The 26,033-nt window shown below is 63.8% G+C and overlaps 1 protein-coding gene across 3 annotated transcripts in view; it reads right to left on the reverse strand.

The window, feature by feature from the left end:
• Positions 1 to 475: 475 nt before the first annotated feature.
• SLCO2A1 (solute carrier organic anion transporter family member 2A1) overlaps positions 476 to 26,033 on the reverse strand; it is a 43,616-nt gene continuing 18,058 nt past the window's right edge. For 2 of the 3 annotated variants that reach the window (XM_075937217.1, XM_075937218.1), the window contains exons 3-14: positions 21,196 to 21,358; positions 18,259 to 18,474; positions 14,194 to 14,292; positions 11,547 to 11,680; positions 10,933 to 11,014; positions 9,728 to 9,892; positions 9,082 to 9,271; positions 6,674 to 6,833; positions 6,100 to 6,269; positions 4,786 to 4,850; positions 2,725 to 2,845; positions 476 to 1,363 (exon numbers count right to left, since the gene is read on the reverse strand). In XM_075937217.1, the coding sequence (XP_075793332.1) occupies positions 1,243 to 1,363; positions 2,725 to 2,845; positions 4,786 to 4,850; positions 6,100 to 6,269; positions 6,674 to 6,833; positions 9,082 to 9,271; positions 9,728 to 9,892; positions 10,933 to 11,014; positions 11,547 to 11,680; positions 14,194 to 14,292; positions 18,259 to 18,474; positions 21,196 to 21,358 (1,686 nt within the window). In that variant the 3' untranslated portion in view covers positions 476 to 1,242. The remainder of the gene's footprint in view (positions 1,364 to 2,724; positions 2,846 to 4,785; positions 4,851 to 6,099; positions 6,270 to 6,673; positions 6,834 to 9,081; positions 9,272 to 9,727; positions 9,893 to 10,932; positions 11,015 to 11,546; positions 11,681 to 14,193; positions 14,293 to 18,258; positions 18,475 to 21,195; positions 21,359 to 26,033) is intronic. The other variant, XM_075937219.1, reaches the window with a different exon arrangement.

A 26,033-nucleotide genomic window follows, 5' to 3' on the forward strand; every position in this document is an offset into this window, starting at 1 on the left:
TCCACCTCTGCTGAAGTAGCTATTCCGCGTCTTAAGAGCAAGCCCGTTGTATTGAAATGGAAGGGGCTCGCTATGCCGACGCCCCGGGAGCCCATGCACGAGGGCTAAGGGACGTTCGGAATGGCGCTTTATTTCGCAATGACCTCAACACAAGCGACGCAATTCGTGTAGCGCAAATTGCATAGCTCATTCTGAGGTACAGCTGCCGTGGAGACCCCCTAGAGACCCCGCACTGGGGCATGTGGCTGCAGAGACACGAGCCAGCCTGAAATATGGAAACGGCCCCCACCCGCAATGCTTGTCCTGCCAGGCGAGCTCCCGCTGGGTTCGTTCTGTCCTTCTTACACACAGCGGCCCGCCCAGGAAATGACATTCCCCGAGGGCCTGGCCCCTCCCCATCCAGTGACATGGCCCAGCCGCACCAGGGTCTGCGCCCCCCAGCACAGCAGCGGGCGGAGCAATGAAGCAGCCAGGGTAGGAAACGGGGTTTATTGAAGAAACTGACATTGCACAATAACCCACCCGCACCGCGCTGGCCTGCGTGGGAGGGGCGAGGAAAGGTCTCAGAGCAGAGCTGGTGCACTGTCCCGGCCCCGCCCGGGCGCGGTGCACAGGGCGCACGTTGGGCTGATGCTAGTGCGCTCAGACACAGTGGGGGGATGGGATCTGTGGGGCAGTGGGACAGGTACGTGCTCCACGTCCCCCTCCCCCAGCCTATCCGCACTGCCTTAGCAGCTGTAACAGCTTTACCCCAAGGAGAATTTTTCCCACTTGCAGTTCCTGCATCTTCCAAGAGGCGAGGTGTCTTGGGGGAGTCCAGGGGCTCCGCCCCCCAGGGCAGAGCCTCCTTGGGTTCTCCTCTGGAAAACAATAGCAGCACCGCCTGTCTTCGGGGGCGCGACGCTGCCGGACAGCTCTGTGCTGTCGGATCCCAGCTAGGTCTCTGCCTGGGTTCTCGCCCTCCGGCTTGTCTGTTTCACGTGTCCTGGGCCATCCACAACTGGCACCCTTTGGAGCCCCGGCTGTCCACTCCTGGGAGATGCGTGGGCCCGGCGAGAGCCCTCCAAAGTGCGAAGCAGCTGGCCCGAGCGTGCACAGCTGGGTTACCGAGCAAGCTGCATAGTGGCGCTCAGAGCGCAGCTGCTACGGTGGAGTCGTTTTCTTACAACAAAAGAAAAGGCTAAGTGCTGGCAGGAGTACGGACAGGCGAGGAAGGGCGCGCGGGGCCGGTCGCTGGCGGGGCTAGACCAGGCCAGCCGCCTTCTCCTGCACGTTGTACTCCTTGCTCCTCTTCACCCACCAGCTGGTGACCACCAGCAGCAGAATGCCCAGGAGTTTGTAGCCCATCTGCAGGCCGATGTATCTGGCAAGAGAGAAATGGAGCCTGCCAGGAACCAGCGCCAATCTGAGGGGCTGGCCCAGTGCTTGGTGAGGGGGCCCGGCCGCTCCCCGAGAACGAGCCCAGAGCCTTTGGAGTCTGCCCGCTGACCTAGGAGCGGCAAAGCGGTGCCACGCCGAGGCCACCGGCTTCCCGGCCCTCTGGTTGCCTCTCCCAGCGTTCGAGTGCTCAGCTGGACATGCTTCCGGACAGGGACGGTCTCCCGCACGGCCAGCACCTCCCCCCGTCCTGCCCCCGTCTCAGCGGCAGCCTGCAGCCTCCCCCGGACACCACCCTGTCTGTCCAGCTCTGCCTGGCTGTGCCCTGCTAACTGGGACCCCCCATCTAGCCTTTAACCTACCCCCAGAGAACACCCTTCCAGCTAAAACCACCCCAGCAGGGACAGGTGGCTTATCCCACTGTGTGCAGTACCGGCGGCGTCGGCCCATCCGTCCCCCTCCCCACTGTGGTCCCCTCTCAATCCCCTCCCTTGCTCTGGTTCGCCTGCCCCCGGCCCTGGCCCATCTGGTGCATGCGGCCGGTTCCCTGATCACCCCCCAATCTCCTTCTGCTTCCTCTGGAAAAGAAAAACCCCTCTCGGGGGCCCCCTCCCCGTGCGGCCTTCTGCCACCGCTTGGCTAGAACCCCCCGCCGAGTCTGGCTCCCTCAGCCCCCCCCCCCCGGGCCTGGCTCCCTCAGCTCCCTCCCCCTGGGCCTGTCCCCACTGAGTCTGGCTCCCTCAGCCCCCCCCCGGGCCTGTCCCCACTGAGTCTGGCTCCCTCAGCCCCCCCCGGGCCTGGCTCCCTCAGCCCCCCCCCCGGGCCTGGCTCCCTCAGCCCCCTCCCCGGGCCTGTCCCCACTGAGTCTGGCTCCCTCAGCCCCCCCCGGGCCTGGCTCCCTCAGCCCTCCCCCCCGGGCCTGGCTCCCTCAGCCCCCCCCCCCGGGCCTGGCTCCCTCAGCCCCCCCCCCCCGGGCCTGGCTCCCTCAGCCCCCTCCCCCCCGGGCCTGTCCCCACTGAGTCTGGCTCCCTCAGCCCCCTCCCCGGGCCTGTCCCCACTGAGTCTGGCTCCCTCAGCCCCCTCCCCCCCGGGCCTGGCTCCCTCAGCCCCCCCCCCCCCGGGCCTGGCTCCCTCAGCCCCCTCCCCCTGGGCCTGTCCCCACTGAGTCTGGCTCCCTCAGCCCCCCCCGGGCCTGTCCCCACTGAGTCTGGCTCCCTCAGCCCCCTCCCCGGGCCTGTCCCCACTGAGTCTGGCTCCCTCAGCCCCCTCCCCCCCCGGGCCTGTCCCCACTGAGTCTGGCTCCCTCAGCCCCCCCCGGGCCTGTCCCCGGCGCGGCGGCTCTGGTACCTGCTCCGGAGGAAGTCGTTGTTGTAGTAGGCGCAGAACCCTTGCTTGCTGCAGCGCTCGCTCCAGTGCAGGCAGGTGGAGTCGATGACGACCCCGAAGACAGCGGGAGCAGGCAGCCAGGCTGCGGGGCCAGGGGAGAGAGGAAGAAATCCTGAGAGCGGGGCTGGCAGCGAGCACCCCCTGATGCCCTCCCACTCCACGCCAGCCCAGCCGTGTGGGCGCCGTGCCAGTGCTCTGGCGCTGGAGCACAGCTAGGGCGTGCCCAGGACTGGCCGTGCTCAGGGGATGGTTCTGCCTGGCCCCTGGACACGCAGACAAAATGGCGCGTGCATAGCAGGGCTTGGTGCGCCCCGTGCGAGGAGGATGGCGTGTTGCCTGCACGTGTACAATGGCACGCCTGCACCTCGCACGCCCCTGGACTCAGGCCAGCCACTCAACTCCACGCCTTCCTCGTGAACCGGTCACTGAAACTGACCCTCCGTTTCTGGCCTCCCCCAGCCTTGCTCCAGGACTGCCTGATTCGCAACCCGGGGACGGGCGCTGCCCCCCTCATCCTCCTGGCGCTGGGGGCAGCGAGCTTTAGCTGGGGCGGGGGGGTGATGGATGATCCCTCCCCCGGTGCCGTGTAACGCAGGGCCAGGGTAATGTGATGCCGGCTCTACGCTCCTCTGCTGCCATGAGAGCGGCTGCACCTTGCTGTGAGTGACACTTCGCAAAGCACAACGGCCCGGCTAAAGTCTATCGGCCCGGCTCGGCCCCGGCCAGCGGCCCGGCTGAAGTCTATCGGCCCGGCTTGGCCCCGGCCAGCGGCCCGGCTGAAGTCTATCGGCCCGGCTCGGCCCCGGCCAGCGGCCCGGCTGAAGTCTATCGGCCCGGCCCGGCTGAAGTCTATTGGCCCGGCTCGGCCCCGGCCAGCGGCCCGGCTGAAGTCTATTGGCCCGGCTCGGCCCCGGCCAGCGGCCCGGCTGAAGTCTATCGGCCCAGCTGAAGTCTATCGGCCCGGCTTGGCCCCGGCCAGCGGCCCGGCTGAAGTCTATCGGCCCGGCTTGGCCCCGGCCAGCGGCCCGGCTGAAGTCTATTGGCCCGGCTCGGCCCCGGCCAGCGGCCCGGCTGAAGTCTATCGGCCCGGCTCGGCCCCGGCCAGCGGCCCGGCTGAAGTCTATCGGCCCGGCTTGGCCCCGGCCAGCGGCCCGGCTGAAGTCTATCGGCTCAGCTCTGCTGATGCCGACAGAGCCAGGCTGATTTACACCAGCCCAGATGTTTGCCCCGCGTGGGGAAGGAACTTCAACGCCCAAAGCCAGCAGGACCTCGCGCTGCGGCCCGGCTGCCCGCCCTGGGGGCCGCTTCTTCCCACGACTGCCCAGCTGGCAGAGGCGCCAGCGTTCCCGAACGAGAACCGATCTAAGTGTGGTCGGAGCGAGGCTTTTGACGGCAGCGGGAGGGCTGAGGGGGCTGGCAGAAGCCATCCGGGGGGTCTCACTGCTCTCCCGCCGCTCAGAGCAGCTCGCCTCTTTGGCATGAAGCCCGTTACTGCTTCGCACGGACACAGCCGCCAGTGCGACGCCGACGGAGAGGTCCGCTAGGGCTTCTCTCCAGAGGCGCTCAGCTCCCGGGGTAACCCTTGCCTGCTGCGCGGACTGGCCCTCTGCCGTGCGGCAAGCCTTCCCTGGCGCGCCCCGATCTGCTCCGGGAAGCGCCGGGGGAGTCAGCGCCGAGCGGTGGTGCTCACCCCGACGCACAGTGAAGGGCAGGCCCGCGGGGGCGAAACGGAAGCCCTGGCTGGCTGCAAACCAAGTGTTTGCGCAAAGCAGCGTCACGCCGACAGGCGGAGCTGGACCAGGGCATGGGCCTCTGGCACCACGCTGCAGTCAGGCTCATTACGCTCTCAAGGGCTCTGGGTGCCACTGGACGGGGCGGGACAAGACCCCCCGGGGGGAGGGCTCGCACCAGCGCTCCGACGGGCAAAGGGATCCCTCCGAAGGGAGCTGGAAAGGGCCCGGGGGAGGGTCTGAGGGGCCAGGCTCCTGCACGCGACTCGCAGAGGGCGCGTCCGACACTCACCTATGAGTCTCATCAGTAAGAACTGGACTCCGATCGCAAAGGACTTTTCGTCCTGGTTCACCACCCTGCCGGGGAGAAGCCAGAGATGGGACCTGAGGCATGTTCGCTGGGTTGCTCCGAGCAACGGGCTAGAATCTGCACTGGGGTGGCTTGGGGCCACCGCGTCCCCTGGGACATGCCAGGCTGAACGCCGCTGGCACGCCAGGTTTCTCTCGAAGCGAAGGGGGAGGGTTTAAATAGCTCCCGTGGGAATGGGCCGGATTCGGGGGGCAAGCGCTGGTGATTGGGGCTGGCTGAAGACTGCAAGCGTCAGCAGAAAGGGGAACCTTGACCCCCCACCCTTGGCAGCACGTTTCCAGTTTTCGGTGAAGGGCCAAGAGGGTCTAACGGCTCTGGAAGCTCATGGGGGGACACCTGGATGGGGAAGGCTCCGTGCACGGACAGGACCTCGGCACGAGGACCCCAGGCCCTGGCCTGGCCGGGCAGGCAGGAGACTGGCAGTTTCCAGCCCCACAGAGCGGCGATCCGGGGGCCGTTTCCAGTGGGACGGGGAGAAGCGGCCTGTCGAGCTGCCGAGTTGCTCCCCAGCCGTTCGGTTGCTTTTCCTGCTCGGGGCAGGGGACTGATGCCACCACGGGCAGCGCCGCACAACGTGGCCCAGTGACCCGCCATAGCGAGCGACCCCACCGGCCGGCTCCCGGTGCACAGGACGGCCGCTGCTCCGCTGAGACCCGAGCGCGCTGGCTGAGAGAGACTGGGCCGGAGGAGCGTGCAGGGGGGGCGGCGTGAAGAAGGGCAGGGGGACCCCAGTGTCTCAGGGGGTCCAAACGGTTGGACCTGGGTTTAGTCTGGGTCAGCGCTGATTGCAAGCCTAAGCAGGCCCAGGGCCAGACCCACGGAGGCCAGGATCCCGTGTGGCCCCACTGATGTCCCTTGGAGCTGGGACACAGCCCTGCGGAAGAGCCGGCCCATGCTTCCTGGCCTTCCCGGAAAGGGCAGTCCCAAACCCGGGCTCCTGGCCGCCTCTCGCCAGCGACACACCGAGGCTGCGTGAGCCAGGCAGCCACATCCAGCCCCGCCCCACGCAGAGCCCCGCCTCGCCCCGCTGATGGCGTCAGAGAGAGTTCCCCTGCCGCCCTGCCCCAGCCAGTGCAAACACCCACGCAAGGGCAGTCACGGCCCATTCCAGGCGGGCGGGGAGGGGCGTCGCCCAGGCCAGGAAGGGGGCAGCCCGTAGGCCTGGTCGCAGCAGGCAGGAAACGTGCCAGCGCTTTACCCTTGGCGCGCAGCCCCTGCCCGGGATCGTGGCCGTACCGTAACACCATCATGTAGAGGGGGTTGTGCGACAGGCAGGCGATCATGGCAGCGAAGGAGATGACGAACACGGTCGGAAGCAGCAAGTGGGAACAGCTGACCAGGCAGGACCCTGCCTTTGCTGAGGAGGGGCCGTTCTTGGTGTGGACACAGGAGCAGTTCACGTAGGTCTGTGGGGCATTCAGACGACAGGAAGACGCCTCCTGAGCTCAGGGTGGCTGCCACAGAGTTTTCAGACCAACCTGCCCAGTTCCCTCCTCCCAGCGGTTTTGCCCGGAGCAGTGGCTGGGACCAAGCAGCAGGAGTGACTCGGCACATGGCCGACATGCCCCAAGTCCCACAGGGAAGTCACCAACCAGTGCTCCCTCGTCTGCCGGCTCAGCCGGAGCCTGAAGCAGCGTCACCGCGACAGCACCGCAGGTTCCGATTCTGGGACCGCCATCCCCATGGCTGGCGGCGGCTCCCGACACCTGCTCTTACGAGCTTTCCGACACCAGCCCGTGCTCCAGCCTGCCCGGCCGGCTCAGCTGTGCTCCGGCGCCCAGCCCCTGGGCTGCGTGTGTTCGCTGCTTACCACATCCCCGGCCCTGGGGGAGTTGAGCACGGAGCCCGTGCAGCCTGCCTTGCAGGGGGAGAGGTACTCCAGGCCGTCGGCGCCGCACACTGGGTGAAAGATGTACTTGGAGCAGGAGCACGCGCTGGGGCACGGAGCCGGCGCCTGGGAACTGGGTGTACTGCCAAGGACATGGAAACATAACATAGCCCATCAAATAACGAGGCGAGGGAATCGCTCACCCCTCGAATTCCCGCCGTGGTTGACCAATTTCCCGTCTCTGTGCGGGCTGGGCCGGTGCCAGGCGGTAGCTCGGCCTCGTGCCGGATCCCCGCGGCCCTGCAGGTGCTAAGTGTGCAGGGACTGAGCCGTGCAGGGCCGCCCAGAGAGGGCAAGTGGGGCAATGTGCCCCGGGCCCCGCAGGGGTCCCCACGAGAAGGTCTGAAGTCCATTTGGAAGGGGCCCCTGAGATTGCTTTACCCCAGCCCCCTGCATCCTCTGGGCGGCTCAGGAAACGCCGGGGCCCAGGCCTCCTCTGACCCAGGCAGCCGCGGCGGCGCGAGCCCGGGGAAGTCAGGTCGCTCAGAAGCGGCCCTGGGCATTGAGACACGCCAGCGGGGCGCGGGCTGGCCGGTCACAGACAGACCCGGGGTGGGGCAGGCAGGACAGAGCGTGGGCGGGACGTCCTGCCTCCGAGAGCGAGCCGCCCGGGGCTTTGCAGGCCTGCGGGATGCTGCTGGCACTGGGGCGGGGGCAGTTCTGGAGCGGTGCAAGGCCCTGGCCAGTGCCCATCGGGCCGAAGGGCGTCTGGCTAGCCTGGGAGCTGGCTTGACCCAAGCCGTCTGCAGGGGAAGGAGAGGAGCAGGGGACGAGACAGGGATAAAGTGGCTCCAACCGTAGCCAGGAGGTGGACTGAGGCCACTGGGCCTGCCTTTCCGCCAGCCACAGCTTCTGTGCACAGCGGCTCCCTGCGGTCAGCAGGGGAACTCGCCCCCCCCCCCTCGTCCTGCCCAGGCTGCTTGCCCGGCAGCGAAGGGGGAAATGCCTGTTCTCTCCGGTGGTCTCCCCACCTGCCCTCTCCTCCCCGGCCACTGCCTGAGAAACCAGGCCCGACCAGGGGCGTGTCCCGCCCGATCGCGAAGCAGAATGACCCCCCCCGGAGTGCACTGCAGACCCAGCCCAGCAGGAGGCAGTCAGGCGTTAATACGCGGCCTCGCAGCGCGCAGATCCCTCAGGGGCGCCCCCCACTCTACCCCCCCAGCAAGCTGCCCCCTGTGACGGCAACTCAACCCCCCCCGAGAGCTGGCAGCGACGGACACCAGCAGCTTGGTGAAGTCTGACTCGGCCAGAGTGTGTGGGGGGCTGACCCATAGCTCCCAACGGCACCTGCAAAGGCAGCTGCATGTTCCCCCCGCGAATGACTCAGAACCCTTCCCGCCCGGGGCCTCTCATAATCAGCAGGAGATTTAGCCTCAGTCCCCGGGCAGGAAATGCTATCACCCCCATTTTACACAGGGGAAACTGAGGCACCAAACAGTCATGTGACTTGCTCACAGTCAGCTCAGGAGTGTGTGGGAGAGCTAGGACTCCTGGCCCCGAGCCAGGATCCCACAGGCCAGACTTGCCCCTGACCCTTTACCAGCCTCTAGCCACCCTGGCAGGCAGGAGGTGTTTCGAGGAAGGTGGCTCTAGGCCCAGCAGGGTCACCACAGAGGAAAGGCCAGATTAGAGCACCTGGGCCGACCTCTGTATAGCCCAGGCCCCCCCGTCCTGTTTGTAGCCAGCAGCTGCAGCCATTCGATGAGAAATGGGGCTGACCTAGATCTTAGGGCTGGGGTAACCCCAGCAGCACAAACTGCATATTCCCATGAGACTCCAGGAAGGACCACCTCTGAGAGGCGGAACTTCCTAGGATGCACTCACCCTGGCAGCCAATCAGCATTCAGCGTGCCCTTCCGGGCCCTGGTTCCGAGTCAGCCAGGGTACAAAGAACTCGCCCTCGTCCCCACACTTCTGCTGGGGGCAGCCCGAGGGCAGTGCTCCTCCCCCCTCTCCTCTCGTGGGTGGCGGGAGGCTCTGGGCTGGCCCGGCAGGCGCATGGGGGAGACTGGGCCCATCCTAAGGCGGCAGCGCAGGGAGGGTGCACGTGAGCGATGGGGGCTGCCTGGCTCCCCCGGCCCATGGCTGACGTGAGCGGAGGCGTCTCCAGCGCCCCAGGGAGCAGCAGAAGCCAACGCTGCTAAAGGGGGGCTACGGGGGCCTCACTCTGCCCTCCACATCGCCACGGCGACCGCAATGCCCCTGGGGGGCCGGAGCAGAAGAAGCAGGCGGTGCTGGGGGGCAGCCAACGGGGGGTGCCGAGAGGAGGAGACTGGTTACCAGAGCAGCCGCGAGGTCCCCAGTTGAAGCCCCGGCCCCGCCGGCCTTACCTGGGCGGGTACACGCCCGCAATGGTCTGGGTGGGGCAGCCCATGAAGAAGAGGGGGAGGCAGCAGAGGATGGAGACGAGGAGCATCATCATGGCGAAGCGGGGGATGGCTTTGATGGAGAAGCTGAAGCGCTTCATGATGATCCCGCCGAAGAGCATGCCCAGCGCGGCCGCCGGCAGGTTCACGGCGCCTGCAGGGAGAGCGCAGGGCGCGGTCAGGGCTCCGAGGCGCACCGCGCAGGGCGGCCGGGATTGTGGGGGGAGGGGCACCCCAGACCCTGCAGCCTCCGGAGGCCCATTCATTGCCTCAGGGAGACCCCGGGCGACAGGACACCCACACTTCATAACCCTTGGCAGCCATTTGGCCGTGGCCCTGCGCTGGGGCCGCGAGGAGGCGGGTGCACAGCCATGATGCCAGCCCTGCTCCTCTGGGGACTCCCTCGAGGCCGGGGGCAGGCCTGGGGCGCGTGGGGCTGCCGTGACCATGGCCACTCCTTCCCACGCACTCAGGGCAGAATGGAACGGGTGTGGAGGCTCTGACATGCGAGCCAGGAGAGCGCATGGCCCGTGGCTCCTTCCCCATGGAGAACAGGGTCTGGGGCCATGTCTGAACCCTGCCCCTTGAATTCAGGGCCGGCCGCCCTCACCGATGAGGAGGCTGGCGTAGGACGGGGTGGTGCCGTACTGCTTCTCCAGGAACTTGTTGAGGAAGGTGGAGAGGCCGGCGATGACGGAGGAGAAGCTGCACTGGGCCAGCACCAGGAGGATGAAGAGGGGGTTATGAAGCAGCTTGAAGAAGATCCGGGGGAATCCTACAAGGAAACGGCCTTTGCGTGAGGGCTGTAGGGAGGCGGCTCCGGAGGGCAGGCGGTTCCGCTCTCGGAGGCCGACCCTGGGAATGGGGGGGAGCAGGGCCCGGTCTGTACGGAAAGAGACGCGTGGTTCTACATTCAGCACGGATGCAGCAAGCCCAGGGCTGCTGGGCTCTGACCAGGGCGAAACACTGGAGCTAAGGAGCCCTGTCGTCGCTCTCCCCTTCCTGGGCCTTTGCTTCTCTGAACCCAGATGCCCCACCCTGCATCACGCCAGGTCCCCAGCTGGCCTGGAGCCAGGCTGCTTTCCGCCAGGCAAGGATCTAGCCCTTGGAATGACTGCAAGGAAGATGAACTGCTTGTGCATTTGAACAAACAGAGTCACTTACTAGCCCACAAGGCCAACCTGAGACGATGTGCATCAGCCAGGCCAGCCTCGCACTACGCCAGACAGCTGAGCGACCCCGTGAGCCACGCGCCCTACTGACCATCTCCTTAACTCTGCCCACCTCTCTCTAGAAGGCAATTTGTCCCAGTAAGGAAGAGGAACCTCTCCCCCCCGGAAGCTCCCAGGCAGCAAAACGGCAGCGCAGGGAGCTCCCGCCCCCTGCTAGCCACGTTTCAGTGCTGTGCGTGCTGCTGTCCCGCTGGAGGGAGCTACGTTCAGACAGGCGGGCGTAGATCCCGACGCTCTGAGTCCGACAGCAGCCCCTGTGCCTGGAGCCGCACCTGAGCTCCCCTGCAGAGTTTGGCGAGATCAACACGCTGGGGACAATTTCCCATGATCCTAAGTCACTTAGGCGCATTGGAAAATTGTCCCCAGCGTGTTGATCTTGCAGCTGGAGACTAAAGTCATTTCTGAATGCGAGGCCTGGGCGCCTTGGGGGATTTGTCCCTTGGCTCCGGATGCTGCCAGAGGCGTGTAGGCGGCAAAGTGCCAGGAAGATACCCAGCACCGCCCCAGGGGTCCCTCCCGTCACCGATCCCACCACTAGCCACTCCCCCCGTGAATGGGAACCGTCACAACGGGGGCCCTTTACTTTTAATGAAATCGATCAGGGAGACTTCTTCAGCCTTCCCCTTCTCCATCTTCTTCAGCACGTCAGCCTCGGCGCTCGTCACCTGGGACAGCAGAGGGAAGCAGCTTGCACTGAGCGGCCCGAGCACACAGCATTCTCCAGGGGAGCGATCCGGGCCGGGCACGTCCCTGGCACTGCCCCAGAGAGGCTGCGGGGGCACGGGCTGCAGCACGACGGCTTAGACACCCCCTTGCAAGAACCAGCCACCTGCGCCGAGCCACGAGCCCCGGGAGAAGGAGACGTGCATCTCCGGGCCAGCTGGGCACGGCCAGCGGTGTCCTGTCATTCCACCGGCCGGAGCCAAGCATCAATTTCATCCCCCCCCCCCCTCCGGCGGAGGTGCCCGCCCGCCCATTTCAAGGTCCGAGATTTTGACTTCACCTCCCATTTCCAAACATTCTCCCCCCAAACCATTCCCGAATTCGTCCAAACCGGCCCTTTCCTGCCGAGGAATGGGCAGTTCTGACCGGAAGTCAGCGCCCGCTGCCCAGCGCCACTTTGAACAAGCCCCTGTCGGAACGGTCTCCAGGCCACCCACCGCGCCTGGTCCCCGTGCCCCGCAATGCCGCTCTTACCTGCCCTTTGATCATGTACCGCGGGAAGAAGAAGTAGGGGATGGAGGTGAGCAGCAGGCAGCCTGAGGAGATGAGCAGTCCCAGCCACCAGGCGCCGATCCAGCGTGGGTCCCGTTGGGTGAAATTCACGAGCTCTGAAACACGAGGAGCCAGCGTCACCCGGAGTCCCAATCCAATGGCCGTTCGCACAGCGTGGCTCTGTCCCCGGAGGGGGCTGCGCTATGGACACGGCTCACCAGGGCTCGGCTCGTGCACGCTCGTCACAGGGCCCCACGTCTGATCCCCGTACGGGGCTGTCCTAGCTACAGGTTGAACCTCTCTGCTCCGGCGTGACTGGCGTTCGCCGGATGTCCACGTAGCGTGGGTGTGGCCAGCTTTCCCGCGGGCCCTGCAAGGGTGTTTGCAGCCCCCAGCCCTGGCGCTCAGGGCTCTGAGCTGTTCCAATTCTGTGGCTCGGCACCGTCAGGGCCCGCGGGTGCCGGATGAGAGGTTCCACCTGTAGCTCTTATTTCCACACATTCTTGGCCCAGAATAAAAGCACAGCGAGATCGGTTCACCCCTCCCTAGGGGCAGGAGGAGGAAGGAGGTTGACGTGCAGCCTCCTGCTGAGTCGACTGAGGACCAGACCCCCCGGGGTAGCGCCAGGGGAGTCACAGGAGTCTCCACTGACGTAGAAGCAGCGGCACCAGCTTAGGTCAGCCGAAGGTCTGCCCCTACCCGCTTCCACGCTGCTCCTACGGGGCCTTGCCCCACTCCTCCCCCTTCCCTCCTGGGAGCTAGTTCCGAAGGGCCGGGCCCACGCAGAAACCCGTCCGTGCAGCCACCCACCGCTCCCTGAACGCAGGCAGCAGGCCGGGGCGCCTCACGCCGACGCCTGGAGCCCGTCAGCCCCAGAGAGGCCAGGGCCGACTGGCCAGGAGCCCTGCACCAGAGCGGCTCTGCTCCGGTGACCGGCCGTGGCAGCTCCCACCAAGGCTGGAGTCCGGCGGGGGCCCTGCCTGTCCCCATGCACGGAAGGAAGCAGCCTCGGTCGTCAGTTGGAAGGGTGCAGCGCCCCGCACTAGCAGTGCAGGTTCAGCCCTCCACCGCTCCCCCCAAGAACCACGACCGGATGGGGACGGCCTGCCCCAGGCCTCCGTGTCCGAACAGCCCCGCCCTGGGAGGCCGGGAAAGGGACGGGCGGGTCTAGGCGGGCAGGAGTCCGAGTGCCTCCCAGGAAGCTAGCCGGGGCTGAAAGGGTTAAAGTCCCGGGCTGGGGGAGGTGGCACGTCTGGACGGGGAGGGGGCTGCACAGTCAAGGGGGTGACTGGAAATGTCCGGAGCCGTTTTCCTGGAGGGGATCTGTCCCATTGTTCCCAGGCTTGGCACCCTGCGGATCGCTGCGCCCAAGGGGGGACCCAGCCGCCTCTGCTCGCCCGGGGGCTTCATGAGAGCGATTTCCGAAGCGCCCCCCCTTTTCTGCGGACCGGGGGGCCATTCCTGCGGCGGCAGCGCGGCAGCCCAGGGCGAAAGCGCACGGGGCCCGGCAGCCCCTCGGCGAGCGGGGAAGGGACAAACGGCCGCACCGGCAGAAGTGTTTGCGGCTCGGCCCAGACTTCCCGCCCTCCAGGAGTAACCCGGGAGCCCATGCCCGGCCGGAACAAGCCAGGGCCAGCCGAGCCGTTCCAGGGCCTGATGCCCCCGGGGCGACCGCGGTGAGGACGCGAACGGCGTCCGTCTCTACGGAGAGGGGCCTCGCTCTCCCGCCACTTCCCACCGCCGCTCGTCGTCTCCCTCATCACCTGGCCGGGGCCTGGCCGGGGCCAGGCAGGAAAAGCCACGCTCAGGATGGGGCGGGGTGCACTGGCTAGCAGCCCCTCCTGTGGGGGAGGGAAGCGGGGGACAAGCTGGGCGCTGGCTCTACCTGTGCTTCGCTGCTGCTGGCATCTCTCAAGCAGGGGCCTGGCTGGCTGCAGGGCTCACGGGAGCGTGTGCGCGAGCCCCAGCCCCGCCGGCCCCAGCTGGGTTTGTGCAGCGCCCTGCGCGAAGGGCCCTAGCGGGCGGACGTCCCCAGCCTGCTGCCACACGTCTCAGCTCATCCCCAGCCGTGGCATCTCACGGTGCCCCCCTGCCAGGCCCTGCACTGACCCGCTCCCGGCCCCCAAGAGCTCTGGCCCAGCAGACTGGGGGAGCGGGTGGGGCAGAGCGCAGCGCTCAGAGGGCCGGCACTCGGCACTCTCCCATAGTCCAAGCCAAGCAAGTGGGCCTGGCCTGTCCGAAGCGCATTGGAGCGCCATGCAAGCAGCCCCTTCGCTCCTGAGCCTTCCCAAGGGACAGATGCCGTCCGTCCTGCTGCCCAGAGCCGCTCCAAGCCACAGCTGGGCCGTGGCTCCCTCTGCCCTTCGCCTGCCAGCACACCTGGCCCTAGGTGCGGCTAGGCCCTGCCATGGGGGCAGGAGCCTGGCCTTGCTGCCCTCTCCAGTCCTGAAACGTGCTGGCGATCTCGCCGTGTTCCCCAGGCAGAGCATCTAGCGGGCAGCCCCCTGTTCTGTGGGGCTCTTCCGGCCCAGCCCTTGCAACTGCCAGTGGGTTTCCCGAGGCGCGGTGGGGCCTTTACCTGCCCCCCGCCGAGAGGGGCCTTAAGTCCAGTGCCACGGCGGATACTCACTGGCGGCCGGTCTCCCGATGTCCACGTAGAGCCGCAGCACCACGGAGCCCAGCAGGTAGCCGAACGCCGGGCCGAAGACGGCGATGGCAAACAGGATGGCTGCAAGCGAGAGCAGCTGGGTGAGTGGCAGCGGCCCGGCACGGAGCTCCGGGGGCCCAGGACGGGTGTCTCCGCGCAGGCGAGACTCCGCTCTCACCGGCTGGCCGATAATCAGCGCCCCCGCCACTGCCCCACGCGCCGGAGGGAGCAAGAGCCCGTCCCCCCCGTGACAAGCGAGGCCCGTGGAGCCCCTGCTGCTACCGCCAATGCTTAATGCTGCCCGGAGCCTCGCCGGGCCCCGTGGTCACTGCGTGGGGCTGTACACGCTCCCCCCACTGCAGGCTCCCGCAGCCAAGGGCCCTCAGTGCCCGGCCGGGTCAGCGAGCCAGACTGCAACCGTACCCGGGGGTCTGCCGGCCACCGATTCTCCAGGGCCACGGTTCCAGCACGCGAGCCGCTAGCCACAGGTGGCCACGTGGCCGGTCGCGTGTGGCTAGCTCGCATTAGTGGCTACTGCTTCAGAACCACTCGAAGGGATTTGGGCACCCCGCTTTCACGGACACCCAGGGGAGTGAGGCACTCTGTAGCGGCACAGCGTGGGGGCGTGGGATTGGACACCCCGGGCCGCTCGGCACAGCACTTCCCCAGCCCTCTGCAACCCAGCACCTGGGCACCAGCTGAGCCTTAAGCAGGGCCCCCGGGCCCATGGCCGGAGCCGGCTGGAGCAGCCGGGGGCGTGCTTTGTGGAGGTGGGGCCTCCGGGCAGGTGTCTGCCGGTCACTGCTCTCAGGGCAGCAGCCGGAGGATTTCCTGCCAACGTGGATCCCGAGCGGCGGGAGGGCCCTAGGAGACGGACTTGCTCTTCTAGGAGCTGCCAGGCTGACCCGAGCGGCTCGGTCCGGAACTCGTCATTTTGATTTGTGGGAAACAGCATGAACCTGCCCCTGCCTCCTTTGAATCGTTGCCCTGGGGTGGGCTGGAGGGCAGGGGGGCAGGGGGCAGGCTGCCCCGGGAGAGAGGCCGACCCCAGCAACCTGGGACCAGGGGAGAGGCACCTCTCCGTGGCTGCTGTAGCTCCAGCAGGCAGAGCAGGGGGAGGGTGCATGTCCCCCGCTGGGGCTGGTCCAGGTTCATCTGCCCCTGCGCTGCCCAGCCAGAGGGAGGAATGCAGCCGCCTGGGCACTTTCCCCCACTCCCTGACGAAGGGGACCAGCCAGCCATGTCCCCAACAAATCGCAGGGGGGGAGGTGAAGCGTCAGCCCCCTGCCCCATAAGGGGGCCCTGGGGGTGGGACGCTCAGGGCTGGGGCAGTCCCAGATGGGCAGGAGCCCCCAGCCAGCCCCTTTCACCCGCCGGCTTCCTGAGCCGCAATCCCAGTCCATCCCCTGGAGGGGCCTCTCTCCCCGGGCAGCCTGCACCCCGGGCCCCCCTCCCCACCCAGCTCAGAGCGAGGAGTCACACAGGGAAGGGGCAGAGCTGAGTCGAGCGAAGGACCCGAGCAGCGCGGGGAAATCTGCTGGGAGTTAGCAAATCCACAGGAAACAGCAGGCGGGAGCCACCCCCACCCCCACCCCCCTCTCAAGGGGCATGACAATTTCAGAGAGGAAACTGAGCCCCAGGCTCCGACGTGTGTGTTTGTGCTGGATACCCCTGCGGCCTGGACCGCTGCCAGTCCCTCCGGCCCTTCCCTCGGCCACGCCCGGCCGGCATCGCGAGCCAGCCCCAAGCGCAGGGGGCGGCCCGCTACTCAGGGCCAAGGGGGCGTTGCCTTGCCGCGAAGGAGCATCGCAGCGAAGGGCTGCTCGGTGCTACACGGGGCGTGAGCGGGGGCATGAGAACCCAGCAGAGGTGGAAATTCGGCTTGTGGCTTCTTTACAAAGTGCCATGTGCAAGGGGTACCCCCAAATCACTCCGCCCCAGGGCCGCTGGGACAGCGGGGCGCCATCCATTGGGGGCAGAGTCACTCCCTGGTTGCTCAGGCTTGGGGATAAAAATGCCTACTACAGCTGGTTGGATTTCCCCCCTGGAAAATGTTGGGGGTTTTGGGGGGACAAAATATAGAAAACCAAAACATTTTTTGGGCACCACATGCTCCCATATTAATCTATGGGCGGGGCTGGGTGGCCAGGGGGCTTCTCCCACAATGCACTGCTTCCTTCCCTCTTGGCGAGCGGCAGTTACCCCACAGCGGAGGCCACGGTGCAGCGCGGCGTGGCAGCCCGGCGAGCGCTCGGTCGAGAGAAGGATGGGAGCGGATGGCACTTGAGCGTCGAGAGCCATTAGGTGCCATTTTTAATCTAAGTATTTCAGTTTCCTGGCACTTAGCCGGCTTGATGAGGCAGGGACGGGTCCCGCCGGCAGCAGGCTGGGTGATGGGGAACAGCACTTAGTCGAAAGCCCAATTTTCTACTGAAAATCAGGTTTGATGGAAAATTTTCAGCCAGGCCTCTGTCTAGGCCAGAGAGCATCGGCAGCCAGTGCACGTGCTACCTCCAAGAACCCCGGCTATGTCCCAGAGGAGCAGCCCATCCTTTCCCCGGAGGGAGAGGCCTCCCGGGTGGGGCTAGGTCAGTTCATAGAACGATTTCACCACGGTGGGGGCTGCTCACCCACCATTGCAGCCAGGAGCATCACCCTGCGTCCAGGCCAGCGGGCACCTGCGGTAGCATAGACCTGCCCCTTGTCAAGGATCAGAAATAGCATGGGGGGGGGGGGGGAGTAGTTTTAGCAATTGTTGCATTCGACACGCTTGTCCCAAATGGGGCGTCTCCTTTCAATTACCGCAAGTCCAAGATGTTTTGGAGTACTGCCCAAAATGTGTGTCTAATTTTTATAATACGTATAAAAATGGCTTGCGTTAATTGAAGCGTTGTATCCTTGTTATTTAACTCTGGTTTAATGGGTTTCACTTTTCTCTTCCTGGCATTAAGGCTACATTTTTTACCACCCATTGATTTACCACAATCAGCTAATATTTAATCATCTACTACATATTTGAGAGAGTCTGTCTGTCTGTCCAAGAGCTCCTCGTAAATTAGAAGAGCAGAGACCACCAAATTCAGCAGGCAACTTCCTCTTATCATAACTTAAAGCGAGATAAGGGCTTGGTTGTACCAGGACAATGGGATGTGCCTGGAATGCAACTGTTGCTCATAACACGGAAAGCGGGAGGTCTGCTAGCAGGGACTGTTATACTATATAATGGCCACAGGGGGGCAGCAAGGAGACAGAGATGGTGCTGGGACAGCTACAACCCCACTGGGGCAGCAGAGGGCAGGGCTGGAGAAAGGGACAGCTACTTACTATATTTTTGGGAGAGTTTGTCTGTGTGTCTGTCTGCTTGTCCCTCCCCAGCTAGGGGACACTCCCCCCTCCTCCCACAGCTGCAGCAGCCACAGAGAGGTGCTTCTCGCCTGGCCCCAAGCTGCTGCGGTGAGAGAGGGCTGGTTAGTCCTCTCTCCCCGGGGGCAGCCTGCGTAATGAACCCTCAGCCCCCCCGCAATGATTTCAGTGAAGAAAAGCAAAATAGAGTTAAGGACCCGAGCAGCATCGGGTAAATCTTCTAGTTCAAAATGTAATTAAATACATTTACTGTTAGCTAAAGAGATCTGTCCTTTGCCACGCCGGCACTATCCCAATGTAGCCACACAGGGCAATGCTGCAGCCAAGAACGGAGATTGCCATCTTCAGCCGAACTGGATTTTTAACAGGATTAATATTTTTAAATTGTCGCCACCATTTAAAGCCGGGTGTGGTCTGAAACCCGGCAACGCGACAGCCTGGCCGACTGAAATACAGAAACCTGCTGCCTCCCAGCGGCTGAATCAGATCCGAATCAGATCTCCCCCACGTGAATCAGATCCGAGTCAGGGAGCAGGGACCAACTGCACCGGGAAAGGGAGGGCGTCAATAAGAAGCGAGCAGCCACTTCCGGCATGTTCCACCACACGTATCGGAGACACAGCCAGGGTGTTGTGTCAGGGTGTTGTGTCAGGGTGTTGCTAGCAGCAGAAGCCTGGTACTCACCAATGTACAGCGCAGAATTGTTGGCCGAAGCAAAGTCGTCCACGTAGGAGATCCCAAAGGGCTGAATGGGAACGGTCCCGATGCCAGCCAGCAGCTGGGCTACCACCATCATTGCCCACATGCTGGTGGCCTCTTTGTGGGGGTCCTGGGTGGTGTTGGGACACATAAACATGCCTCCTTGCTGGCAGAGATGGGCGTCGATGTTGCTCTTGTTATCTGGAAGCAGAAGGCAGGCGCGTTACAAATGGAGCATTGCAACCTGCTGCTCCGCCCTCTGGCCACCAGGTGCCTCGGGGCAGCCTGTCTGTGCGGGTGTCACTGCGGGCGTAACGGGGAGCTTTCGGAGAGGTGGCGGCGGACGAGCGGTGACAGCCCAGCGAGACACCCGGGCTGAGATCACTGCGCTGGGTTGGCACTTGCCAAGCAGGCCGACCACATGCTCAGGAAGAGAAATGCCACACCCGGTGGGCACTCACCCCACGGCACAATGCCACGGGCAATGGGGGGCACGCTGCCCACGGAGGCCCACAACACTCCCTCGCCCGTCACACATGCTTGGGTGCTGGCGTTCAGCTAGAACCGGGAACATCCTCGTTCTAATCAGCATCTGTCAGCCTCGGCCTCCCATCCGGGCGTCAGTTCCAGGGCTCAGCACGGAAAGGAGGCTGAGCAGGGACCGGTCTGATTAGAGGTGGACCAGCACGGCTCCGGGGAGAGAGCTCACAAGCGTTGCTCTAGGGAGGGACGGGTAACTCTGCAAGGGGGGGATACTGAATTCCTTTGCAGGCTCCATTTACAATAATGCTGGCTACGTGGGGGCAGGGGTGGGGATCTGTAGCCAGCGGAGCGGAAAGTCACCCTCGATGACACGCGATGACTTTGGGGCATTTATTCACTAGCTCGCTGCCGTCCCGTTCCTTGCTCGCCCCAACGGTTCCAACATTCCCAGCGACCCCTTTGAGTTACGAGAACGCCGCTGCGGCTTTCCCGTCGTAGGAGCCAATTTCACCAAAACAGAAACACATGTCTGTCAGGTGATTATGGGTTTCGCTGGCGTAACAGGACTGCACCTCCCCACAAAAATCCTTCTGCAAGCCATTACAAGCAGCGCTTCAACGCGAGCGGCGTGTTCTTTCGGGATGACGGAGACTCCTGAACCGCTGGCGATTTTTGCTCTAAAGAAAAGCAGAAGCAGCACGACCGCAGCGAGAATTATCTCACGCCAAATCCCATTCGGCCAAGTCAAGCTGGTTGCACAGAAATACGGGCCAGACCCACGACGTTGCTATTTCTCGTCTGTTCAGCGTTCTGCGTTCCTGCCACTCAAAGGCAGCCAGCACACGGATCGTATTTAGTGAACTTAAACGTACAATGCATCCCTGCCATGCCCAGGGCCAGGCAGCGTGGGGGAAGGCTGCTCGCATGAGACACCCCGAAGATTAAATTACTTCCACCTGCCTTGGCGTCATCCAGAGCTCGTGAACAGCCAGGGCCTGGGGACCAGGCGGCAGCTAAGCTTCTGAGCCGAGCAGCGGGGACTGGTGGGGCTGGGAGAATGAGGACGTGGCTAGCATGGCCCGTGGAGAGGTTGAACCCCTGGGCGCTGCTTTGACAGCGTCCCCTTATAGCCAGAGCCACCCTCTTCCCTCCTCTCCCCTGAAGGCAGCTGGAGTCTGCATTCGCTTCCGGGGGATTTGGAACTTGCTCTCCCAGCCACGCCTCTCCCCTGTTCCCTCCCCAGGCCCACCGGTGCGGCCGCCGAGGCGGATTTCAAACCACCCACCCGGGAGTGAGCTAGCAACGCCCTGCGGCGGCCCCTGGCTGGTCGGCTCTGCCAGCCCCAGGACGCAGGTTCGGTCTTACGCCGAAAGGGCAGCTCTGCGAAAGGCCCACAGGGAGAGGGGGAAGGGCGTGTAGACGACGCGCCTGCTCCCATGGGAGTTAGGGGCCTGGAGACTTCAAACAGCCTGCACACCTCTGTGCCTACGCAGTTTGGGAATTGCTCCGAATCCCAGCCAAAGCAGGGGCCGGACCTTGGGGGGGGCCTGCTGTGCATTCTGGGATAGCTGTGAGCGCGGCCCAGGGACCCAGCTCCGGCAGTGGTGCTGCTCTGGGACGCAGGCCCGGTCGCTCCGGAGGAACCTCCCCGAAGCGCCTTTCCCTAGCCCCACGGCACGGCACAGCAGGCCCGGGCTGCACACACACTCCCCAGGGTGGGCGGGGAGCCAGGGGAAGGCGCTCACCGTTGCCAGGCACTACGTGTGCAACAGCCGCGGCAGGGCCCTACGCCGGCCCGGCGCACACGCCAAACCGAGCCCCATCGGCAAGGCCTTCCGCAGCCGCCGCCCGGCTCAAGGGGGGCTGGGCCCCACAGCAGCCACCTCAAGCGCCCTATGGACAGGCCTAGCGCAGGGCGGCGGCAGAGCTCCCCCGGCACTCACCACGTCGGCAAGAGCCGGAGCGACCCGACCGGCTGCTCTCCCCACCCGCCGTGCTCGGCGGGGCGCCCGGCCCCTGGACGTGCCACTTCCCTTGCCGTGGAGAAGCGCGGCACCGTGGGCAGGGAGGCCAGAGCAGGCTGCCGGGCCGCACCCCCTCTCGATGTCGTGGTGAGCGCAGGTGGCGCCCCCTGCTGCCGCCCAGCTCCCCATAAACCCGGCTTGGAGAGGGGCAGCGGTGAAGCAGTGGTGGGCCCTGCAGGGACGGGCCTGTGGAGACGGATGCATTAAGGTTCCTGTTCCAACCGGGAGCGCCCATGCGGGGAGCTTTGCAAGCGAGGGCTTCGGGGGCCAGTCTCAGGCTCTGCGCTCCGGCGGCCGGCAGCACCGCAGTGCCCCAAAGGGCGGGGAGGGCCAGCGTCCAGCCGGGGACCCAGCTGCCCCAGCCAGCGGGGCAGAGTGCCACATGCCCCCGGGGGGGGGGGATCAAGCCACTTACCAGTGCTAATATGGGCAATCTCGTACGGCTCCGAGAGGAAGTGTGGCAGGGTCACCAGGAAAGCCCCCAGGGCCAGCAGCAGCCCCCCCAGGCCGATAACCCGGGGGCGGTGAACCCGGCTGCCGAAGTAGCTGACGAAGACGATGAAGACGACGTTGCCAATCTGGGGGGTGGGGAGGGGACAGTGGAGAGTCACGGGGGGCAGGAAGGAGACGCAGGCTCAGAGCGCCCCAGCAAAGCAGAGATGCCTGTGACGGTCTCTCCCTTCTGCTCTGCCTGAGGGTCTCGCTGCGCAGGCCACACCGAGGGCTGGGGGGGGGGGGTCTCCCCTCCCCAGGGCTGCAACGTCACCGTCACCACCATGAGACGGTCGCTCAGCAGCACCCTAAGCTAAGGGGTGGGGCAGTGTCCTTAGCCACCCGGTGCTGGGCTGGGTGTCCACGGCATCCCCTCTGGCTGGCGGACGCGCCCCACGGCTACTCTATGAAGTGCAGGTGACAAGCCGACAGCCCCCAATAGTCAGGTCAGCCGGGCGTGCTCGCTAGGACGCTGGGGCTTGCGCTGCAGCGCGCTGGGCACCGGGAACGGCTATCCCACAGCGCAATAGCCACGGGGCTGGGCTGGGCTTGCAATGCTTCCTGGGGACGCACACTGCCGCGGGGGGAACGGGACACGCCTCCAACCTCCCATGATGCACCTTCCTCCCCCCGCCCCGACATCCACAGCAAACCCTGTTCGGTCCTGCCCTTCCTCCCAACCCGGGAGCACCCTGTGGTAAGGCAGCTTCCTGGCCTCCCTTTGCCTGTAGGCCAACGAAAAGGAGAGGGGGAAGAAGGGAAAGCGGGTGGGGAGAGGGACAGAGAGCGATGTCCCCCAGGAAGAGGGTCAGCGGGCCAGGAAGACGAAGGGCAATGGAACAAGGAGGTGAGGGAGACGGTGTGAGGCAGTGGGGAGCTTTGGGGGCTCAAAGGGGGGCGCAGTGCCCGGTTGTTAGAGGTTCAAGGTGACAAGGGGGGGGGCGTCTGTTGTGTCAGGGAACAGCCCAGAGCTGGAGCCGTGTGTCTGGTGCCCCCGGCCCTGCTCAGAGGACACGGCCAGACAAGGGGCTGCAGAGGGGAGACCCCGGCGACCGGCCCAACGGGTCCCAGCGAGGGGAGAACATTGGACGGGGAGGGAGGGGAGGAGAGGGGCCCAGGCAGCCCTGTTGCCTGGGGAGAAGACACTGGCCGGGGGAGGGGCTGTTGCGGGGGTATTGGGAGCTCTGCTGCGAGACGGGGGCTGTTTTGGGGACCGAGAGCAGAGCAGGCAGGACTCAGCCCACACGTCAGGCTCCCGCAGCCGGCTGAGGGCCCAGGCGACTGGCCTGAGGGATCCTTTGCTGAATTCAAAGCTCCATAGCCCGTCCTGTTGGGCGCTGGCAAGGGGCACCGTACCTTGTGGGAGGGGAGGCCCCGGGGGCCAGAGGGAGGGGACCCCCGAGGGGCTCACGGCGGAGGCAGGAGGCCCTGAGAGGCGCCGTCCTGGAGGCGAGGGGCAGTCCCCGGGTGAGAGGGTCCCCCCGAGAGAGGGTCACCGCACTGGAGTGGGCCCTGGGAAAGGCTGTCTCACCGCCGCTGGAGGAGGGGCTGCCGCACTAGAGGGTGGGGGTCCGCCCAGGAGCCGAGTGGGCACCACCTGTGAGCCGTGACAGACGGGCACCTGGGGTCCCACTCTCTGGGTCGCCCCCCCGCGCCCAGGAAAGCAATGCTGGCCGCAGGCCGACCTCCTTTTGCCCAGAGGAGCCACAGGGTCAGGCGCGAGCACAAAGCTCTAGTCCAGCCCGCCTTGCGGCCTCCAACCCCCCAGGGAGACGGCTCTCCGAGCGTCCGTGCTGCCTGTAGGCAGCCAGGGATCCAGCCCCGGGATTTAATCCGAACCTGCTGGGCTGTCGTTTGAACCTGCTGCCCTCGGCCGCGGGCGAGAACGTCTCTCCCTCGTCTTAATGGCAGCCTTTTAAGTGTGTGTGGGCCGCTCGCGGGTCCTCGTGGGTCTCTCTTCTCCAAGCTGAGCACAGCCCGTTCCTGCGGCCCTTGCTCCTACGGCTTGTGTTCCAGCCTTTGATCGGCCTCCTCACTCATCTCTGGCTCCTGGCCAGTCTCTCCACACCCCTTCTGTGCAGCGGTGGCCACATTTGGACACAGCACTCCAGCTGCAGCCTAAATATCGCTCAGCTGGGCCCCGGTATCACCCCCACGACTCGCATGCACCACGGACCGTGACATCAGAGCTCCCCCGGGAAATCTCGCTCTTGGGGGGGGAGGGAGAAGGTGGCCCAGCTGGGTGGCTCCTACCATGCACCGGGGTCCAGCTGTTAGTCCCAGCTGTGCTGGGGAGAGATGAGACTTCCTCTTCCTTTAGAATCATAGAACCCCAGGGCTGGAAGAGACCTCAGGAGTCATCAAGTCCAGCCCCCTGCCCAAGGCAGGACCAATCCCAACTAAATCAACCCAGCCCAGTGCTTCCCCACCCTCCTAGGGAAATAGTTTTTCCTAATATCCAACCTGGACCTCTCCCACCACAACTTGAGCCCATTGCTCCTTGTTCTGCCACCTGTCACCACTGAGAACAGCCTCTCTCCAGCCTCTTTGGAGCCTCCCTTCAGGAAATTGAAGGCTGCGATCAACCCTCCCCCCCCCACTCTTCGCTTCTGCAGAGTAAACAAACCCAAATCCCTCAGTCTCTCCTCATAGGTCATGTGCTCCAGCCCCCTAATCATTTTGGTTGCCTCCGCTGGACCCTTTCCGTAGTGGGGGGCCCAGAACTGGACACAATACTCCAGATGTGGCCTCACCAGTGCTGAATAAAGGGGAATAATCACTTCTCTGGATCTGCTGGCAATGCTCCTCTTAATGCAACCTAATATGCCATTAGCCTTCTTGGCTACAAGGGCGCCCTGTTGACTCATCTCCAGCTTCTCATCCACTGTAATCCCCAGGTTCTTTTCTGCAGAACTGCTACTTAGCCATTCAATCCCCAGCCTGTACCAATACTTGGGATTCTTCCCTCTCAAGTGCAGGACTCTACACTTGTCCTTGTTGAACCTCATCAGTTTTCTTTTGGCCCAATCCTCTAGTCTGCCCAGGTCACTCTGGACCCTTCCCTGCCCTCCAGCGTATCTACCTCTCCCCCTAGCTTAGTGTCATCTGCAAACTTGCTGAGGGTGCAATCCATCCCCTCATCCAGGTCATTAACAAGGATGTTGAACAAAACCAGTCCAAGAACTGATCCTTGGGGCACTCAGCTAGAAACCAACAGCCAACCTGACATCGAGCCGTTGATCACTACCTGTTGGGCCCAACAGTCTAGCCAGCTTTCTATCCACACAGTCCATGTATCCAATCCATACTCCCTTAACTTGCTGGCAAGAATATTGTGGGAGACCATATCCAAAGCTTTGCTAAAGTCAAGGTAGATCACATCCACTGACTTTCCCACGTCCACAGAACCAGTTACCTCATCATAGAAGCTAATCAGATTGGTCAGGCAGGACTCGCCCTTCGTGAATCCATGTTGACTATTCCTGATCACTTTCCCTTCTTCCAAGTGCTTCAAAATGGATTCCTTGAGGATCCCCTCCATGATTTTTTCCAGGGACTGAGGTAAGGCTGACTGGTCTGTAGTTCCCTGGATTGTCCTTTTTCCCTTTTTTAAAGATGGGCACTACATTTGCCTTTTTCCAGTCATCTGGGATCTCTCCCGATCTCCACGAGTTTTCAAAGATAATGGCCAAAGGTTCCACAATGGCATTTGCCAACTCCCTCAGTACCCTCGGATGCATTTAATCCAGGCCCATGGATTTGTATATGTTTAGCTTTTCTAAATCATTCCTAACTTGTTCTTTCCCCACCAAGGGCTGTCCACCTCCTTCCCATACTGCGTTGCCTAGTGCATTTGTCTGGGAGCTGACCTTGTCCGTGAAGACAGAGGCAAAGAAAGCATTGAGTACTTCAGCTTTTCCCACATCATCTGTCACTAGGTTACCTCCCTCATCCAGTAAGGGCCCCACACCCTCTCTGATTACCCTCTTATTACTAACATGCCTGTAGAAACCTTCCTTGTTATCCTTCGCATCCCTTGCTAGCTGCAATTCCAATTGTGCTTTCACCTTCCTGATAACTCCCCTACATTCTTGAGCAATATATTTATACTACTCCTTAGTCATCTGTCCAAGTTTCCACTTCTTGTAAGCTTCCTTTTTGTGTTTAAACTCACCAAGGATGTCCCTGGTAAGCCAATCTGGTCGCCTACCATATTTGCTTTTCTTGCTGCGCATCGGGATGGTTTCTTCCTGTGCCTTTAATAAGGCTTCTTTAAAATACTGCCAGCTCTCCTGTTTCCTTTCCCCTTCACATAAGCATCCCAGGGGATCCTGCCCATCAGTTCTCTGAGGGAATCAAAGTCTGCTCTTCTGAAGTCCGGGGTGTGTATTTTGCTACTCTCCTTTCTTCCTTTGGTCAGGATCCTGAAATCTACCATCTCATGATCACTGCTTCCTAGGTTGTCACCCACCTCTACTTCCCCTACTAATTCCTCCCTGTTTGTGAGCAGCAGGTAAAGGTGCACATGGCCCCTGGTTGGTTCCTTCAACACTTGTACCAAGAAGTTATCCCCAACATTCTCCAAAAACTTCCTGGATTGTCTGTGTACTGATGGATTGGACTCCAGTCATGTGAGTCATCCCACCAAGTCTGTTATTCCAATCAAATCATAGTTCTTTAACTGGGCCACGGCTTCTAATTCTTCCTGTTTGTTTCCCAGGCTTCTCGCATTGGTGTACAGACACCTTAGATCACCAGTTG

This window comes from Pelodiscus sinensis, chromosome 10 (assembly GCF_049634645.1).
Source record: "Pelodiscus sinensis isolate JC-2024 chromosome 10, ASM4963464v1, whole genome shotgun sequence".
Classification (NCBI taxonomy): Eukaryota; Metazoa; Chordata; order Testudines; family Trionychidae; genus Pelodiscus; species Pelodiscus sinensis.